The sequence below is a fragment of the Vidua macroura genome, chromosome 3, assembly GCF_024509145.1.
Source record: "Vidua macroura isolate BioBank_ID:100142 chromosome 3, ASM2450914v1, whole genome shotgun sequence".
Classification (NCBI taxonomy): Eukaryota; Metazoa; Chordata; class Aves; order Passeriformes; family Viduidae; genus Vidua; species Vidua macroura.
Window position 1 is genome coordinate 47639285 of NC_071573.1, and position 21682 is coordinate 47660966.

Genomic DNA, 21682 nt, shown 5'->3' on the forward strand with positions numbered 1-21682 from the left:
ATTTGATTCAAAATATCTATGTCATGCACAGTTAGGAATAGTAACAATGATATTTGCAGATATTTTGTTTCAAAATCTGCTAAAGAATTAAAAGGAAAATTTTAATGGCTTGTCCCAGAGCAAAGACCAGAGATATTGAAGATATTTTCTGCCTGGCTGAAGTCTGAATTGATTGTATCTAGTCTTGGGGCTATGGCAATATCATCCAAATATCTCTTTGTATTTAAAATGCATGTCCCTTCCTGGAATCAGCCTTGAGATATGTCTAGTATGACATATGTAAACATTTCCAAATCAGATATTCAAAGACTATGGCAACAAAGAGGATTTATTGCTGTCCATGTTTTATTATTTGATGCATTTGGATTGGCTTTATTTGCTTTGTCTTTCATGTGTGAAATATGCCATTTTGTCTACAAAAATGATAGCATCAAATGTATGGCAAGCAGGTTTCCATATGTCTTCTAAATGAACTCTAAGAGACTTTAATGCTAAAGAAGGGTAGACCTCTCTGGTTGGAAAAAAACATGGCAACTGTCTTGACTGTTTGATCTGCATGTATAGAAAAAAATATTTGATTTGTGGAGATTTACACCCTGAAGTATTACTGTGTTGCAGCTGATGTCTTGTGCATTGTTAATGGGCATTAGAAAGGTGTGACATACTAACAATGACAACCTGCTATGCTGCTGCTGTTTCACATTTCACAGACAGCTAATTTTCCTTACCTCCCAGACTAACTGCTAGGGAGTCAAGCAACCTGTATGAGTATTTCTCTGCTTTCTATAAACCTAGTAATTATGTTACAGCTGTTAGACACAGCTGTATGAATGTGTAAGTTTGCAATGGTTATACAAGTAGTCCTCAGGGAGGTTTTCAGTCGTCAGGGAAGAAACACTGGTTATCTCTTCCTGCTCTCAGAGGATAGTTGGAATAATTGAAAAGCAGTGGAAGTCTTTGCATCTCTAATAGATGTTAGTGCTCTTTATCTATTTTTTTTTTAATTGAGCATTCCCTTATACAGTATGAATTTCATTTTGTTTGGCTTGCTGTTTCTTGGGATGTTTTCTTGTGATAGAATTCTGGCTCATTTTCTCATCTATTAAAGCATTACTTGGGATGGCCATTCACTGTCAAATTCTTTCCTCATCATTGTCATTTGCAAAATGTTTTGAAGATATGTTTCTTGAAGCAAGGTTTCTTATATGAAAATCTTTCTCTGTTTTGTAAATCATTAATGGACTCCATTCAGAGAGCTTCTTAAAAAATAAGTGACTCCGCTGATGCCTCAAGATTTTTCTCTTGTTCTTTAGTCCATGCTTTCCTCCAAAAATATTGTCAGCACATTCTGAAAATTCAAATGAGCCTTTGATATGACTTCCCCACTAGCCAGTTGCAGAGCTGTAAGTCTGGGGGAAGAGACTGGGAGAAAAAAAATACCTCCCTGATAATATCTGCAGTCTTGCAAAAAGTTGAAAATATGTGACAATAGGAAGAAGTTTAAAACAGTGCAGCTGACTGCAGTGTCAGGGATGTACTTTATGAATGATTCTGTGGAATCAGAGGATAGATGGATACCTTTCCCAGTATAAAACTGTGGGGAAAATATAAGTAAGTAAAATGAAGTATTTTAATCAGTAGTGTTAATCATTAATTAATAATTTTTTAAAAATACCCAAACCAAACCTACAACAAAACCCAGCCAAAAAAAATTAAAAAATAAAAATAAAAGGCAATTACTGACCAAACACTGAGTTAAAGAACAGAGTGCCATGGTAGGCTGAGAGAGCTGAAGAAATTACATGATCAGGTAAGATGTCATTTGAGTACCAATGTCATGGGTTTAAAAATTAGAATGTTTTCTGTATTTTTATGTGCTATACCTTTGTTGCTCAACATCTTCAGTTTACTTCAGCAGATGGGAAAATGAATTGCAAATTATGAGAAAAAAATGTGATGTAAAATTTGATTGGTAAATTGATGTTAAATTTTTAAGATGTAGGCTTTTTTATTCAGCAATATGACAATATATGTAGATGCTTATTTTTCAGGTTGGACAAAACAACTGGAATATTCGTGTTTGAGAATTAGGGTAAACATTTTCTTGCAGAATTTGTGAAAGTGACCCTTCTGAATGGTTGACTCTTTGTATGTTATTTTCACCATCGTAACCCATGAATGAAGATATAACTTCTGTGACTAAAATTACATTTCCATCCATTTAGCTGGAATTGGATTTTCCCCCACAATTAAAGTATTAAAACCCTGATGTATGATTCAGAGAAAATTATCATAGGAGTCAATGAATAGTAATAGATCAGTGAGCAAAGCACCTACAATTGTATTTCAACTGAGAATTTTCTATTGCATTTTTCATAAAATAAGTGATTACCCAGTGGCTTGCATGTTTAGCTTCAGATCAGGAAAACATTCTTAAAATCTCCAGTATTCACAAAACTTATAATGAAAAAACAAAATGGAATAATAGTTAATCAAGCAATATTTTAAAAAATAATTATTCCATACCTTCCTGTAACATTCCTGAAATAAAAAAGAAGCAGTTCAAACTCAGAAATACATTAAATTTTAGTTGCAGTCACAGTCCTCACTCAGTGTGGGAAATGGGCACCGGTTTTCTAGCACAGCTGCTCCTCAGCCAAATTTTCTGTTGCATCATTTCTTGTTTAGTACAAAGCAGATTTGAGTTTTAATATTTCTGTGTAGTCTCCAGCCTAAGCTATTGTGTTGTAGCACAGACCTAACAGAACTTGAAGTTTATTTACAGTCCTTTATGGGCTTTGACTCTGTGTTTTGAAAAAGGGCTTTAAACACAACAGGAAAGCAGTATATGTGTGGGTGTGGATATCTGGATTTTCAGGGCTGTGGACAGTGTGTTCATTTTAGCTTTTCAAATGGAAAATACTTTGGTCAAAACTAGAAACTGTGATAAATCCCAGATCCCAACTTTACTGAAGAATCATCTTACATTGTGTACCTACTCATATGTGAAGAGCTCAGAACTGTTAAGTTTTTCTATTCTTTTATTTTAGATCTGCTACCAAGAATAATTAAATACTATTTCAGTGTCAAGTACAAAAAAAAAAAAAAATACATCAGTAGGTACTGAAGCATTTGCTATTTCTGCTTTCTTTGACAGCTTTTTGGAAACTACAGCCTATTTCTGTATGAAACCAAAAATGGGCGAGAAGGAGGTGTCCCCACATTCTTTCTTCAGTATTTGGCATGAATTCAGTTCTGACTTCAAAGACTTCTGGAAGAAGGAAAACAAACTTATTCTTCAAGAAAGGTACATTTGTTTGTTTGTTCAAAGGCTTTTCTCAAAGAATGTTATTGGGAGCAATCGCACAGAAACCAGTCAGCCACACTTCATTAGCACACAACCTATTGAATGCCTTTTGGAGTTTCCTCAGGTTTTGTTTTTTTAACAGATCATGACACCCACCCTCACCACCCCCAACCCCCTAGTCATCCTAATTTTTGAATGGAATTTTAATACCAGTTTGTGCTAAAGTTTTTTGGGTCCATTACCAGAACTGTGTTTTTGGCAGAGCATGTAACTACTATGATACTATTGAATCCAAGCAATGGAAGACTTGTTTAAGGCCTTAAAGTTGATTAAAGATTTTCATTAGCATATTTAGTCAAAGAAAAGTCAAGGCATTAAGACATAGCACGTTGTAAATATTTCTTTGACTATGTTGGGAAAAAGGAGGACAGAAGAATAAGTTATAAACTTATAACTTATAACTTTTATAACTTTATAATAAAGTTATAAAAAGAATAAACCCTTTGTTTAAAAAAGACTCAGACTGAGTCGTATTGCAAATCACAGCCTGGGTGATGGGGTACACAAGAGCAAGCGTGGTATAATATGGCATAAAGAAATGAGACAGTAGCTTTGAAAATCAGCCAAGGTGTCTGATCCATGTTTTAGAAGATTTACGGAGTCTCAACTCGTCTGCATGAGGATAATCCATGGTGGTCACCCTTTGTCTGTAAAAATTATGCCAAGAATTAATCTGTTGTTTAAAAAGTAATAAATGTCATATAAGGAAAAATTAAACATATGCAAACATGTAAATTCTAAACATTATTATATAATCCTACAACTCTTAGCAGCTTGAGTTGAAGCTACATCTGAGTGTAAACACTGGTGAGATTGAAGCTTTAGATTCATTAAATTATTGACATCAGCCTGTTATTAGGTAATTTGACAAGAACAGGCCCTTTTTTCAAGTGTACTCGTCCTATGTAATTGTCACAGACATGTGACTACTGGTTTAGAAAGTTACTGAAAACTTCCCTGAGGCACCTATATAGTCAATGTCATGATACCATATATATTTGCTGGAAGTGGGTACATTTTGGAACAAGAAGTCTCACAGTGAAAAAACCTGGATTCTGCTACTAAAGCAAGAGCATGGTACAAATGTTAACACAGCGCAGCAGATCTCTGGTGATCTCGTTCATATTACTGACTGTCTGAATTAATTTTTTGTAATTAAGTGTATCTCTTTGAAACTGATTTAACTGACAGTTAAATAATATATTTTATTTGATACAGGGATTTAGCTGCCTAGTTAATACAGGTTAATTTAGTCTTGTATATTTTATAGAAAAAGGATTTAAGCAAAATGTCCTTTTATTTCAAAATACTACGCTATTTTTCTTTAAAAAAATCCAAAAATCCCCCAGAGGTTTCTCACAGTAAAAGTTTTCTTTAAAAGACATTAACTAAATTAGCACCAAGCTTCTTCCTCCTTAAACATCTAAAGCTTAAGAGAAGAATGGGATTGAGATACAATCATTTGACCCTCTTTGAGTTCAGTGTATGTGTATATTAAGAAGATGTGTTGAAGCAGCAGAGAAAAAAGCTGTCTGCTAGCCTGTCCCTTCTAGGGCAAGGATGGTTTTAGCCTGAAAAGAACTGAACACGAATAACCTACAAAATGGCTGCAGGGGCAAGATGTGACAGGGAAGGGAAAGGGCAGTGAGAAGGACCTACAGTAGGAAAAGAAACTGGGAGATCCCTTGGAAGAACAGCAGAGGGACTGTTGCTCAAACCTAGATTTGGAACTGGTGGGTTGAAGGAGCCTTTCCCAGGGGGACAGACAGGACTGTGTAACTTCAGTCCAGGAAGTCACTGAAATTAAGACTAAAAATAATACATCCTGAAAGTCACAAGTAGATTTTTGGTTTGTATTTTACCTTTTACTTGCCTCATCAAGTTTAAATCTTCTGCTGTATTTCACTTGTTCAGGTGGGGCAGGGTTTAGACTTTGGCGACTCTTGATGTCAGGTTGCGCTCAACTCTCAGATCTTTGGTACAGTGCTGCTGTGTCAGGTCTGGCAAAGTCAAGCTCTCTTCATTGCATTTTAGGAATTAGAATGTTTTGGCCAAATTAGCAGTAACAGTAACAGTTTTTCAAGTAAGATTTTCCTGAAAATTAAGAATCTTCCTTGGTTAAACAACTGTCTTACCAAAGCCTTTGCACAGAAAATACCTTTGCTCCAATCATAGTTCAGCCTGATATCTGAAGTTGTCTGTTAGGCTTTTTTTCTTGATTTCACATTTTCATCTCTCTTAATAAAAGACAAGATGGTGTGCTATGAAGGTGTCTTGGTATTGAGAAATCAAAGGATAAAAATCTAAATGGAAAAATATATATTGCCCAGAGGTGTAAGAATGTACATCATGATAGTTTTCAAAATCTCGGCCTAGATCAAGAGATCTGTAGGTGACAAAAATCTGAAAACTGCTTATTGCCATTAAAATATAAATAATTATTTCAAGAAAGTAGATTTTCCCCTTTAGATAATGTTCTTGAAATTTTTTATGCTGATAAATTTGAGGAGCAGGCTAAAACATTAATGATGAGAGAAACTTTCTGTAATTGTTCGTTGGCAGCAAAATCCAGTGACAGATATGGTGAGACATTTTCAAAGACTGTGGTACGCCACCTTGGTGAGCTATTGACCAGGTTTCTGCCTCATGAAACATACTTTATTTGCAATAATTATTTATAAAATATATCTCTTTATTGCCTTGTCTTTTTTAGCTTGATCATCTTTATCAATCCCTGGTTGCTTTGGGTTTTCTAGAATATTTTGTACCTCAGTTTCCATATGGCCTGCTAATAGAGGCTGTTCCTTATTTAGTCTCTGCAAATATGTGTCTTACTCCTTTACAATAATTTAACCAAAGGATTTTCATAGATGGTATTTCCAAAGGTGGTACTATATTTTGTTAGTGATAGGTTAAGCGTGTATGTCCTAACAAAAGCAGTCAGACGGTTCTTATTTTAAACACTTTTCACTTGGCATTTCAACTTGCATATTGGTTTGCCAGGCATTTATATGGAAAAGTTAAACATTGAAGTGTCAGACTTTGTATTTCCTTAAGAGAAGATGAGAAAAGAAAAATGGTGCAAAGTTAAAAACAATTTTAACAAATTAAATAAACAATTAACAATTTAACAATTTTAACAAACAATTTTCTGAAGTTTTCTACTGCTTTCACTGTTCTCTCACTTGAAGTAAAGCAGAACTGGAAAATACCATCTGTAGGGAAAATTATACATGATAAACTTTTAAGTAGAAATAAAAAGAAAAATGCAAATAAAAAGAAAAATGAAAATTACAGTAAAAGCATAGGTCTGCCAAGAGGCTTTCTGACCAGTACTATTTTTTGTGGTCACACTGCAGTTAAGGCTAACTAGGTCATTCCATTAGAAATTTATATTGGGTTGTTTATAAACTTTTTGATGATATTTTGTGGAGATTGACATTTCTGATAATATGTCTATCCTAAATATATAGCCTTTTAAGTGAAAATTTTCAAATACTACTTCTTTCTGATGAAGCAGCTTTAAAAAAAAATCCAAAATAAACAAAAAGCTGCCAAAAAAAAAAAAAAAAAAAAAAAAAAAAAGGCAGAAAAGCCCACAAGAAAAGGAAAGCCATAATCAAACTTAATGGGGCATGTTTTGAATTTTTCCAGTTGTGGTGTTGTTGTCATTGTCCTTCAAATACATTTATAATGTGTCAGTAATAGTCTATAGTTTTCAGCCAGACTTTGCAAACTCTTGAGAGGTTTACTGTCAGTATAGCCTGCATTTTGTGCTTAATCAGCAAGAAAAACTAGAAGAGCTGACATATTTTCCCTAATAGTTTTTGTGTTTGAAAAGAGAGAGTATGATTTTGAACTTCACAAGCTTTCTGTTCAGCACCCTTATTATCTCTACAAGAATTTGAGGTGTTGCATACCCACAGATGCTCGTTGCTCTCTGAATACAAAGTCAGATAATGCACAGCTGCAGTAACAGCTCTGCAAAAGTCTCCCCTTCTTAGGAAAACTCTTAGGCAATCAGATTATCAATCTACAAATGCCTAGTTTTCCCTCCTGTTTTGAAAAAAAAGTATCTTTTACAAGCTCTCCTATAAATGTATCAAACTTTTTTCTCATTAATCACTTTCTTTAGCTTCTAAAAACATTTATTTAAGTTTCTGAGTTAGATGTAGTCAATCTGAAGTGCACTATTCCAGTCTAGCACTTCTGTGAGAGCAAGAAGTATTTTTATTTTTCTTGACATCCAGCAAAAGCCTGCAGAATTGTTGCCCAGACCCTACCATTTTCCTACCAACTACCAACCAGGAAAAGATATCCTGTCCTAAGAATAAAAGATAAAAAGAGTGCATGAAGCAACATCCGAAGAGGGAAGTTTTGAAATGTTCTAAAAAATTGAAAAAGTTAAGCAACTGCTGGTCCTGGAAATAAAATATAAAAATACAGTTATTTATCAGAAAATCTCATATTGCTATGGAAAACAATGATTCATCTTTAGGACTACATCGTTTCTTTATGGCCATGGAATAGACCCTGGCTCATTACAGTAGCAAAAAGCAGTGAGTCCTTTAGGAAATTTTATGTTTTAAAATTCCATTGCTGTCAAATGTTAGTATCAATATCATCAGGTCATAGATATCATTTCAGACCTTACTAGAGAAGGATCAATGAGGTGGCAGAAGCTCATATGCAGGGCTGCAGTTCCCCCTTCCCTTTATCTGGGTGTGAGTGAGGTGTTTACACTTGTTAGTCCTCTCCAGCTCTGGATGTGTTTCCCTCTCTTCAGACTGTTTGCTGTTCTAGAGGGCCTGTGCAACTTGGCGAAGATTTACCTTGTATTAGTTGTATTTCTAGATGGTAAAGCTGGAGGAGGAAAGAGTGAGGGGCAGATAGAGGTGCCTTGTAAATGTGGGTATAAGGTACACAAAGGGCCTTGCCTTTACTAAGAGTTGTGTTGCTGAGCAGAAGCTGTATCAGGGATGCCAGCAGAGGAGAATTCATAAGCAGGATCAACACGATGGTTAAAATTCTGTAAGTCCCTGATATCTTGCATCACACTAAGCTTGAGAATTTCTTTTGGCTGACTTTATTCAACCCTTTAACTCCCACGATAAATCTTTGACACATTAAAAATAATCTATAAACTCAGAAAAATGCACTCGTCTCTCAAATGCAGAAGTTGCCCATTCCCTTAAGAATAGCAGTTAAGCTGGCACCTGGTGTGTCACACTGTGTATATCTAGATGAAAGGGAGATTCCTGGCCAGCATGTCTCCACAGCTCATTGATCTCCCTCTGCAGAAAGACTGGTATGTCTCCCTACAGACTCCTTGGCAGGATGATTTAAAACTTGCTGTTGAGCAATTTAAAGTCTGGCATGGGATATCTGTGTGTTGCACAGTGAAGAGCATATTGGTAAGCTGCCACTTCTGCTTGCAGAGGAGGGCATTAAATCCCATAGCACGAGCAATGTCCTCTCAGAGTAATTTAAGAGATATTTTTTTTACGCTTATAATACAAACCAGTAAGTCAGACTTGAGAGTGAGACATCGAGGGGCATGGGAATAGGTACTTGCAAAGAAATGCAGAGATGGACGAAAAGAAAAGAAAAATGTATATGGAGCTGCAACATGAAAAGGAAATGATGAACATGTGGAGGATGTTTAGTGGGGTCACATTTTGCTTGGCATGCTCCTGTAATGCCAACTAAAAGCTCCAAGTGTTATGTTAGTGAGTAGTCATGGGCAGATACATTTGCTGACATCTCTTGGAAGCTTTAATCTCAATGTGTTTATTAATCTCAAACCAACTGAGCTGCATGCGGGTAGGCATGGGTTTACAACACAGTTATAATGACATTTCAAAACAGAAGACGATTTTACGTGACATTCAATTGAATAATTACACGGATCTCCAGTTTTTGGGAGTATTTCAAAATTGTTAACCTGCATAGCTTTCTGATCAGAATACACTGTTATGGGCCCTGGAAAATCTACTTTAAAAAGCCTAAACACACCTTAAGCAGCCAGCTGTGAGGCAGTATCTCACAAAGATGCTGTTTGCTGTCCAGATAAAAGAAGTTGCTCAACATGTATGGTTTGTTTTCTTCTTCCTTGGGCATTTTTGGCAATTAGTTTTTCTGGTGGTTTTTTTGTTTTTGTTTTTGGGGTTTTTTTTTGGGGGGGGGTTTTTTCTTTGTTTTTTTTTGTTGGTTTTTTTTTTTTTTTTTTTTTTTTTTTTTTTTGTATTTTTTTTAATTAATACATCGTTCTTTGGTTAGGGGGAGGTGAACAGAACTTTCATTTCTTAGCATTGCTTTTGAGGGAAAAGTTTGTGGGGAAAAAAAGCATTTGGAGATACATTTTTCAGTCTGGATCTTTGGTGGAAAATCCTTTTGAATACCTTAGTCTAACATTTTTAAGCAATCCTATGTTTTTTTATAAGACAGGAAAAATATTTCCATTCACAGGTGTGAGCCAACTGGTGCTTACAAATATTAAACTTAAACAAAGTGAAGGATCTAGTAAAAAAACTAGTTCCAAATATGTAATATTTCCTAATTTTTGTGGCTTGTGTGAGGTTGGATTCCAGAATGGCCCCCACGTAAACAGCAAAGGGTTCTTCAGTGGTATCTGCCCGGTGATGGTGTTGTATCATGCTGGCACATTATGTTGCATCCTAGAATGTGTGTTTTACATAAAAAGAAAGTAGCTAACAATCATCATTTCATAATGAAGTTTACCGACTATTTTCATGGCTGTAATGTCAGACTGGGTGTGATAATCAAAGCTGTAGTGATAGGATAGGATACCATTATTTCTGCCATGTGATCTTTTCAATCTCTTTTTAACCTTTTCCTGTTCATCACCTCTTGATTAAAGAATGGCATTTGTCTATGATAAAAACAGGGGCTGCATATTCAACAGATACTTGCGTATTGGTGAAAATAATTATGTAATTAAAAATTTAAACAGAATTTTTGTCAGACACTACACTTTTTATATTTGTTAGTGGTTTTATTCCCAGGCAAAATGATCACTTTGGCATTTGAGGTGCAATAAAGCATTGTAATCTTTTACAAATGAGCAGCATTTGTCATTAAATATTGGCCCCCAAATGTTTGAAATGCTCACAAAGGCTTAAAACCTACTGTAACCCAGACTGATCCTGAGCTACCAAAGATGTGAACTTCCTTGCTCTCCAGCAGTTTGCCAAACCAGTGCATGGAGTTGGCAAAATGGCAACATCCATTAAGTGTAAGTGCATGTGCATTTTTTGGGCAATCAGTATAAGGAATAGTCTAATATCGGGGGATTTCTTACATACTTGAGAAGAACTTAACTGTGTCTGCAGTAATTTTTGAGTTTTTACAAAATGATGTATGGGCACTTTTTACCTCATGCAGCAAAGTTCAAGGCCTCTTACTTTCCCATCTCATGCACTGGAGATCTCTTAATGTTGTGGCTCTCCAGCTGACTTCAGGTTTTTTTTATTTTCTCTTCATTAATCCCTTCTATTCATTCAGTTCTCATATTTGCTTGTACTCCAATTTGGTAGCTATCAATTATCCAATGTAGTAGCCCCAGCGTACCCATTATAGCGACTCTTCTGTCCAGGGTATGTTTCCATATTCTCTTTAAGAATCATCTTCTCCATGCAGTCTGTTTACCAAGACTTTTCTTATCATTTTCTACAAGTTAGGTTTTTACCTTCTTTTTACCCCATCTGCTGCTTAAAAACATTTTACAGCTAACATAGATTTTCACACTCCTGTTCACACATGAGTTTCTTTTGCTTGCTGATTATGTTACCACTTTTACCTCACTTTTAGTCTTCTTCCCTATCCTTATCATTTCCTGTTAAATTTCCTAACCAAATTGTCCAAATGTAGCCAGCTTCTGTGAGAGCAACCTGGCTTCAGTTCCAAGAAAAACAGTGGAAGGTGATGACTAACTTTTCTCACTATAATTTCAATCTTGGTATGTAAAGTCTGTAGAAAAGTGACTTCCATCTTGCCTGAAGGTAGCCAGGAACAGCCTGCAATACTGGTCACTCAGACAATTTAATGACAAAGGTAATGAAATATATTTTAGTGGAGATATGTATATTTGCATTTTATTACAAACATAGGCATTCTTTAACAGTTCAATTCTTTTATTTCATTACATTTTCAATGTGAAATTCTCTTTAATGTTAAAATTATAGTCTTTAAATCATGTTTTACACAGTATTCTCTTTATTTTATTTATTCACATCTGTATATCTCTTCATAGACAAGAGTATAACCCCTAGATCATCAAGACTTGATGCCAGAGAGAACCAAGGGAAACTAAATACTTCTGAAATAATTCCAGAATATTTTTAAGTGTTTGGTGAAGTGCAGTAAGACTCTGTAATGGGAAAGTTGAATTTTCATTTCATTTGGCATCAAAGTTTTATTTTAGGCCCATTTGACATGATGCACACTAAAAAAAAAAAGTGAAATATATTCCCCAATGTCTACACTGTTGACAGAGGAGGTATCTTATTCTGGGTCCTGCTACAGATTATTTTCTATGTTAAGTGGTCAGATTACAATGTTTTAACTTATTTGTCTGTGGTCCTCTGGGTGAAATTATAATTAATCACTGTGTCTTTCCAACAACCACTGTCTGTCTCATGGTCCTTGAATTAACCATGCAAGGAGCTGGCAGGGATGTCAGGATAGGCTAATACATTATCTCTCTGTTGGTAGGCTAATGTCAGGTTTCATTTGTTTGTTTGAGGGGATCAGGTACATTACAATGTACTTCTTATCTATATAAAGTCTTTGCAGTCAGTTACTGAATCATATCTGTGTCATCACTTCAACCCTATTAGCATGAAAGTAAAAGCTCTACATTTTTTTATTCATCTTTTATTTTGGAAATTGTAATTTTCCATTATGGGTTTTATGTTTTGGTTTCTCCCTTAGCAAAAAAATATTTTCAATATTTTTGTCAATTAATAAAATATAGGAACATTACCTGGAAGGGTTTAAGGAGAGAGTTTTGAAGTTTTCTGCCCTTGAAATCTGAAAGACGTTTGGCATTTGATAATTTAGTGGAGGATTTTTTATTTGTTTTTATATGTAAAGGTACTGTTATTATTATAAACAAGTTTAACTCAATATTCAACCCAGACAAAGCTACATAAAATATTTTGGCAACACTCCTTTTATTTAACTGATAATAAGCACTTGGTAGTATAAAGAGTATTGGCTTCAGCCTTGTTTTGTGTTAAAAAATGCAAAATATCTGCAGAAAAATGTCTTTTGGGTTTCATAAACTATACTGTCAACTGTAAAAGTAATATCTGTCTGAGTTTATCATGGAAGTTTCTGCAAGCAGCTCTGCTATCTAAGTAACTTTCCAGTCCTCTCACTGCTATTACATTTGTCATGTCACAGTGCTCGCTAGTGAAGTGTAAGGCGACCAAGCCTAGATGGAGCCAGTAAGAAATGAATCTGTCTGCCACAGATACTTCAGACAAAATTATTAATGTTTAGTGGCAGGGAAGTGGCTACCCCTTCAATGGATTGAATGATGACAGAAAGTCTCAAAGCCTTGATAAGGTTGTGGCCAGGCTGGCTTTTGGTCTAGAAGGTAGATAAAAACACTCTGTCTTTTGGGTTTTTAAGCATGTCTGGTTTCTTTTTCCTGTGTGCATGCTGAAGTGAAACTTGCTTATTTGTCTTACAGGCTATCTTTAAACGGAATAGTAATTTTTATAAGTTTGTCTCACAATAAATATGAGAATATGAGGTAAAAGGAGGTGATAGTGCTGGAGAAAAGTTTTTATTATGATGGAAATAAGAAACTACTTATTTTGTTACAGGTGACAATTGATAGACTCAATTTTATTAAGTAGCAGATTTCAGGACTATAATTCTTAGGCTCTGTAAATGACTGGCTATTCATTCACTTGCAGATTTTTTGTTTAATTTTTTTTTAACAGATCCACTGATTGCCCAGTGTTCTATGTTCCCTACATATTTTCTTATTGCTGGGGCTATTTGGAAGCATATTCTTTCTGAAATAATGCAAAAAATGCTTTAGCTAAATCTATTATTTAAGGAGATTCAAGTGATGAACACTCTTAACAAGTATTTATAGAATCTGCCCTGGGCCTGAATAACTCTGCTCTTCAGATTAATACAGTGAGAGTTAATCAACTCTCTGGTTGTCTAGGCTGGGAGCTCTAGTTTCTGTAGAATTATGTTCTCACTAAGACAAAATCAAGAAATTACTTGGGAAAAGAATAAGAGGCAAAAATTGCTAAAAGTAACACAGCTGATGTTATCTTTTCTGTCAAACTAATATGCTCACTTTGGAGCCAGAATTGGCATAGGATGAGACAGGGATTGATAGTAAATGAACCAAAGTAGTTTTGCTGAAATAAAGTGATTTTGAGAAGTGGTTGTAAAATATGAAGTGGGATAGTTTGAGCATCAGTTTAGCAAAGTTTAGCACACTGCAAACTTAAAAGTCATTCCCACCACGCTTATCAAGTTAAGGGTACCACCTGGCTTCTCCAAGAGCACACCATGTCTTTTCCACCTCCAACTTCCTCTCCCATTCTCAGATCATGCCTGGAAGATCTGTCCTGCTTCTGAGGATTTGGTTGCCATTGAGAATGATGGCTCTATAAGAGGACCAAACAGCTTCTCTAACAGAAAGTATTAGTAGTGAAAAACTAAATAGTTTAAGTAAAAACAGTATTAAGTATTTTCAGAACAATAGATCAATCTATCACATGCCTGCTTTTGCCTAAGGGTTATAATTCTCAGGAACTGGGGAACACCCACCTTCCTCAGACTTTTCTTCCACAGTCTCCCGAGTGGCAGCCTATTTTTCCACAGAAGGCCTGACAATTTAATACCCACTCCTTTCCTAGGAATATCTTTTAACTGTTTTCTTGTTTTTTGAGCTCTGCATTGGCAGAGTGGTAGTGTCATTTTGGCCTGGAAATACATTGTTGTGTTGCTTCTCCTTTGTGGCTGTTGGGAGTCTTGCGTTGTTTTCTCCAAAAATCTTTTTTCCTCCTCCCATTATTGAATTAGGTCCATTAGTTTCTTCATAAAGCTATATCAACTCACCACAGTTGAGTTAACTCATTATTAGTAGTGTTCATGCAATTTTTGTGCTCTTTTGTCTTCAATTATTGTGTTGCGCCTCCATGCTGATCAGGGTCCCACTGAAGTCAGTGGGAAGTAGTGCAGGAAAAGCCTGAGCAAGAGGAAGGTACACAGGGATTTGCTTGCCATTGTGAGAAATACGGCTTGAACCAGCCATAAGCTGATAAGCAATGTGCTTTTGCCTAAATCTTGTTAGTTTCATGGAAAGATTAAAAAAAAAACATTCATGGCCAATAGAGAAAACCTAAGATGACAAAAACTTGCCAGTGGCAATTATTTTCCAACTGGACTAAGACTATTGCCCTTACTTTAAGGGACCTTTTATCTGCTTTTCTAGATCACACATTTTAAATAGTGTGGATGCTCCTACAAAACACATCCTTTTCCTCTTCCAGAAGGATTAAGTTATTTTAATTTTACATTTAATAAAATCTTAATTAAGCTGAATGATCTACCTTCACAAAATACATTTGCATACTGTCAAAATTGCTAGCCACACTCACTGGTTTATGATTTGGCCCTGTGGAAGGCTAATAGTTGTCTTTGCCTCTATTTCACCAGTCTGCTGGCTTTTCCTTTTTAGATACAGCTGTAGATTTATACAGTTCTCCATGCTTCCAGATTTAATATGGTCACAAACTAAACCTCCTTGAAATTAGCCTTTGGTGTGCAACCTTTACATTTCTCAGGGCATTTCTTGCTGAAGAAGCATATGCATGGGTTACATGGGCTTCGCTGAGTCTCTATCCAACCGCTTGGAGCTTCCTGCACAGAGAGCAGGATGCGAGCCAGGAGGCTGTGGACTGTCCCAAACCCACACAGTGAGTCAGTGATATGGCTGGAACTGGAACTGAGTGGTTGCTACACTCTCTTAAGTGTATTAGGGAGTAATGCTTCTCATCTTCTTTATTTCCCTTGGTATGAATAAATGGGCTCAAACTCCAAGGAATTTCATAAAGCTCCCAAAACCTTGAGAACCACAATCATATTATTGAGACCAGCACCTCTTACATAATACTGGAAATTTGGGAAACACAACCTTAAGATTGTCACTTATCAGTCTGGAGGTTGTGGATCATTTTCATCTCAGAGCTACAGAAGTTCTGACTTCCTCCTTCACAGGGTGGCATGTTATTAACATTTGCTGTTTCAAGCAGAGACAACCTTTCTCCAAAAAGCTGTTTCTCTAATTGAAGTAGAATATGTAGAGATGTTACACTGACAGTGACGCTTAATGGGACCTGGTCTTTAGAAAACAGTTGCATTATCAAGGGTTCCTTACTGTGTGAGGATTTTTGTTTGAATTAACATGAGTCCCACAGGGAGCTGTGTTGTCTTGTGACCTTGTATGTTAGCAAGCAGTGGGTAATCCATCCTGGAAGAGGGATGTTTAGGTGGGACAAAGACGGGAATTGAGGATTCTCTGGCATTTCCCAAGAATACCATCTGGATCTGTGTGAACTGATTTGGTAAATATTTTTGTACGTTACATATTCTGCCATTTGCATGTTGAGTAGTCTGAATACCTGCACATATTACACTGCTTCGATAAAACAGTCATTTTGATAAACTCAGTAGTACTTGTATGGTCCCTGTACACGTACAGGGATTTGATACTAATTTACTCACATGTAAGATTTCATTTTGTTATTTAAATGATGTCTACAGTGAAGGGAGCCAGCTATACTTGTATTTGAAAAAGAGGAATTTACGTGATAGATGTGATATTTTATATCTGACTTTGTAAGAGTGCCTTTTGATAGGTTGGAATGTGTCTGAATATTTAGAAAAGATCATGGGAAGATCAATGTCAGATATTTTTTTCCTCCTTTGGAGAAAAGTAGACATGAAGCAGAAGAAAAATTGTATTAGAGAAAAGAAAATGTCTTTGAATTTTTCTTCATTCTGCATCATTCCCATAAGTTTCTATTTCAAGCTATCACTGTGTTTTGGCTGCCACTTTTACTGAATCTACTTAAATACATTTTAAAGGTGAATTACTTGGCTGCTTGACATTTTTGTTCCAGATTATGCTGCAATCTATCTGATTTGCAGTCAGAGAGAAAGCATTACAGCTTGAAAGAATAGGTTTCAAAGCTTTTTTACCCCCTGACCTGTGCACATGAAAGTCTCCCTACACTAACAACATACAAGGCCATCAAATGAAGAGGGCAGCTTGCGGAAGTGTTGGAAAAGAACTGATTAATTAATTTAAATTAATTTTTGAAAGTATAAATTTGAAACTTAAGAACAAGGTGTGTCTGATGAAGTTGAATAAAGTAGAGATGAATATGAAGTTGTTTTTTTTTTTACTATGCTTAGCAGACTCAGCTGGAGTTTTATTTTCAAAATTTTGGCCCTTACCACACACACAAAAATTACTATTATTCAAAAATAATAGTAACACAAAGTTGGATTCTCACTGTGTAGTCTTGGTGAAATAACAGACATACTAGTGGTCTGGAGATGAACTGCAAGGAACCAGCCAAGGATATATGATTTCTTAATATCATTCAACTGTTGCTTATTTTTTCACTCTTGGGTAATGGTGAAAAGTCAGACTAAGTGCTATGTCAAGTCCACATTTTTGGCAAGATCAAGCCAATATAGAATTTACATTTTTGTTTTCTACAGTTTTATTTATCAATAAAATGCTCATCTCTCATTAAAAAAACATTAAAGATCTCACATGATTTATTGTTCTCTTATAGAAAGTGTTTATCTAACTCTTTGCAGCTCAGAGAATTCATAACATAAATCTGTATTATCAGTGTTCCAGCAATCATGTGTGTTTACAAGGTTAATATATAAAATGAATGAAAATTGTAAAGAAACACTTTACAGTGTGACATTGAACCCATCAGCTTGAGTCTGGCAGGTTCCCAGTCTGAGTGTAGTCCTCTGACTTTCAGTTTGTTTCCTATCTGCATGACAAAAAGGATACTTCTCTCACCAAAAATGTGGTGGCATTTCACAAGGTCTTTATTTGGTACTGTCTGCCATGTCAGGAAGCACTAAGAAGTGGACCCTTACTTTTAGAACCTGCTCCTCTCTTTACATCCAAGCAGCTGAACTGCACTCATCCCCAGTGGTCACGTAGCCTTGAGGTTCCTCAGCTTTGGAGTTAGAGAGATGTGTGCAGTCACATGCATCACCTTGGTTTAAGCATCGTGTTCCATGGAAATTTTCCATTTTTTGTTTTTAAAGGTTGAGAGTAAAAACTGGAAATTTAGGTTAAGCTATTTTGCCATTTTAAATATAAACAACAGTGGGTGGAGGGGAACATAGCTTGGTGGCAAAATTTGTTTAAACTGTGATTGAAGTACTGAGGGTTGGAATAGATGAAGAAATACTTTAAACAGTGATAAAAAGAAAAGGCGTTTTCTCAGCAGTACGTGCATGAATGCTCTGAAATGTAAACTACATATCATCCAGTATATTTTAAGCCCTCATACATTTGAAACTTCAGCTGCAGTAAGTACTGATTTCTTTTGTAACTAGAATTGATTATGCCTGTCTGTGTAAGTGCCGGGTATGGCCACAACAGCCCTGGAGTGCAAGAACTATTTTGTGGAGCATGCTAATGAATATATGGAGAATAAAGTTATCCACTTGTGTCCTCAGGCCTTAACTTGTAAGTTTTATACTGCATTGTCTTTTTAAATGTTGTTGGTGTACAGCAGTATTTATAGATTTTGTCTCTCTTCAGAGTCAAAGAAGCAGAGGAAGTCTGCAGGCAGAAAAAGGGGAAGTCACTATACAATATTAGACCAAAACATGACTCTGGAATTGTAAGTAAAATATGTAGCAATACTTCTGTTTATATCACTTGTTATACCTTTTTCTCTTTGCATTTTATAGGTAGGTTATTCTTGATGTATGTTTTTGTTCTGGGTTGGTCTTTGCATTTTTTTCTTTAATGTTTAACATTTTCCTTGAAGGTGTTAAATTAACAAACTTGAAATCTGCTTATGAATATTACTCCACAAAATAGATGTAGCACAAGCAAGAGCAGTCTATTATTGCTCCACTGTGCCAATCTGTGTTCTTCCCAGTCTTGGTGTAGGATGCACATAGAAGGCAGAAAGGTAGTTTTGGTCTTCCAGCTTATTCAGTTTGTATTCACTCTCTTTTCTGTAGATACAGTGTGAAAGGAAGAATTTTGATAGTTACACATTTTTCAAGGTGGATCACTGTATCAAATACAGTGTTTTCTGATCCCCTGATATAGATTTTTTTGAAATAGAAACACTAGAAAAAGATAATACTGGGCTCTCACCATTCTTTTAAAAGTAAATAAATAACTTCAGTGATAATAGAGGAGTAATTCTGGTCATTCAATAAAACCTTTCCCCTATGATTGCCTAACCATTGTAAGGGTCATGACTGATTTTACAGAAAAATTTAATTCGTAACTGTAGAAACTGGCCATTATTTATGTTCGAAAAGTATTAAAAGATTTTTCATGTGTCTGTGTCCCTCTCTGTGTCCTCTGTTCCCCACCACCCCAAGACATGACTTAATTCTTTCGTGCTTTGTAGTCAGTCATAGTTGTGTAGTCATATTATCTGTGACACATCTTGTAAATGAAGCATGAGGTAATTTACTGTATTCTAACTAAAATAATTTGATACAGGAAGCAACAATATTGCATTTATTTTTTCTTATTTTGAATGTTTAGTGAGAGTTGACTATAGCTAGTGCCACAAGAAATGTATATGGAGTGATAGTTTGGTAAGGAGTTATAAACTACATTTTATCAATTTTTTTAAAAAGCAGAACAACATTTTATTTCAAAAGAACCACCCAAATTAACATTGTTTTGCATCTCTCCACCTAACATATACTGCTGTATATGAAGACACTGAGAGATTTCTTTTAAGAAATAACAATTTTTTAATTATTCCTGTATCATTCTTATTTGTACTGAAACAGGGACCTTCAGTCTTAGTGAAAATTTGATGAGTTGAAAAGGAAAGTAAACAAAAATATTTCACAAGCAGTGTATAGCTGTAGTCTACTTCAGTTCTAGCTTCAAAGTTTATTTGTGAAGTCAGTTCTACATAAATAAAATCAAACATTTGCCTATGTATTTCTATGCTTTTCATATTTGTGTAAGGTGGTTTTGTGCACACTCAAATTTTGTCCTTATTTTTAAAATTTATTTTATTTTTCAGAAAGCAAAGATAAGTATGAAAATCTGATAGAAGAAATTCAAAAGCCATTGTTACCTGGTTACCAAAATTCAACATGTCTGTGGGTGGGGAGTGAGAGGGAAGGAAACTACATCATCCTGATAATTTGCTTCCTTGACCTTTTAAAATTTGCGTTTTGTTCTCTAGAGTTTTCCACAAACTGATGTGTTATTGTGCATTCATCTACGAATGTAATCACTTTAATGGAGTGCCCAGAAATAGACTAGGTATGGACTTGAAACACCTTCCCTGTACTCTGTATCTCCTTTGCCACAAAAATGGTATTTTGTAAAGTGTATGGTATATTACAAATAGGACAAGTCAGCATGCATAAAAAGTGGTATCTGCATCAGTTCTGAACATGCTGAAAATTGCATTAAGTTGAATTTCATAAGAATGCTACTCAGTACAGTAAAACATTTCCATTCCTACTGGCAACATCAGACACAAATACTTCATGGCACTGCACTTAGTTTAGGGAAAGAAATGTTGCTCCTAGTGAATTGTTTGTATCCGTTTCATGTTGGCATTTGTAGTTTGTATTTTGAATTGTTAAGTGCTGTTTATACAGTATAATCAATGCTTTCCCAACTTGTTTGGTTGCCCTCCATGATTAAATATTTGTGGAACAAGATGTTTACTGTAACTATGTTTAAAATCAATAAGGCAGCATAGTTTTACTTCATCTTCTGCCAGATAGTGAATGCCAGGTGGTATGGGGGTCAGAAATCCAGCATTTAAAAAAAAAAAAAAAAAAAAAAAAAAAAAAAAAAAAAAAAAAAAAAGTGAAAAAGCAGAAAATACAGAAAAGCACAGAAGTATTATAGAGAGTATGAGAGATTTGGCTATTATAGTTTGTTAATATATAAAGCATCTAATACTTTTACATGAACTTTAGAAGGTATAGTATAGTTTTAACTGCTGATCACTTAAGTCAGACAGGCTTTTGGCCACATGTACATGACTTCCCTTCTGGAATTAGCTTTACAGTTAATTTAAAACTCCTTTAGAGAGCTATTAAAAGATGCACATGGAGACAACATTTATGGAAAACAGTAGCCAATTCTAGTGACAGAACATAGACTACCAACTAATTGGCATCAATTTCACACTTAACAGAATTACAGACATTTCCTCCAGGCTTTCAGTGTCCCCAATGATTGAAATATATGACTTAGGGCTTCCATTTTAGACCACATGCTTACTTCCTATTTGCAATCCAGAATTTGCTGTATCAGTTTTGGACTGCTCAACGGATAAGAACCCCTTCCTCCAGTCCTTATTTAAGAGCCCCAAACCAATCAGCTTGATTGATAACATTTTTCTTTCAAAGCTAATTTTTCCTGAAAGCAGATCGTGTGTGCAACTCAGTTGGATGCACATGCTCACAGCTTTGGAGCCTGAAAGACACTGGGGTAAGGCAAATGAGCTCTAACCTTCTGGGTTGCATTATTCCCTATCTAATCTAGCACATCAGGAGACATTCCGAGCTGTTCAGAGGCTAATATACTCTACAGGGTGTCATAAAAGGAAGTGCAAAATATGACCTCAGGAATCTGTTATTCTTCACATATACCAAGCACTAGAAAAGATGTTTTTTTTCACTGTGTGAAAAGTAAGTCTCCTGTTGCTGATAAACCTATGTGAAAATCTGTACTAGCAGTAATTTCTGGCAGAGATATAAATTACCAAGAATGGAATTCTAAAATTTTGTGTTGATGGGAGTAACATTACTATCTGGGGAAGAGAAAACAAGAGATTATTTGCTATTACAACTAACTTATGGGAAAAAAAAAAACAAACTTTAAAGAGTAAAGCTATTTTAATGGCACTGATTCAAATCCATGTTTGTATTTATGTAAACAGTCTTCTCCTCCTAACTTTGCTCCTAAGTGCAAGGATACAGTAGCATGCTTTCATTTGTAGCCTTCCTGTTCTCTTCAGTACCTACAGTATGTACATTACT

At 35.4% G+C, this 21682-nt stretch overlaps 1 protein-coding gene across 1 annotated transcript in view; it reads left to right on the forward strand.

Annotated features, from left to right (window-relative positions):
• FMN2 (formin 2) overlaps positions 1-20509 on the forward strand; it is a 152963-nt gene extending 132454 nt beyond the window's left edge. Inside the window, exons 17-19 of the mRNA XM_053973973.1 lie at positions 3158-3307; positions 18231-18312; positions 19699-20509. Coding sequence (XP_053829948.1) covers positions 3158-3307; positions 18231-18312; positions 19699-19725 — 259 coding nt within the window. The 3' untranslated portion in view covers positions 19726-20509. The remainder of the gene's footprint in view (positions 1-3157; positions 3308-18230; positions 18313-19698) is intronic.
• Positions 20510-21682: the final 1173 nt, after the last annotated feature.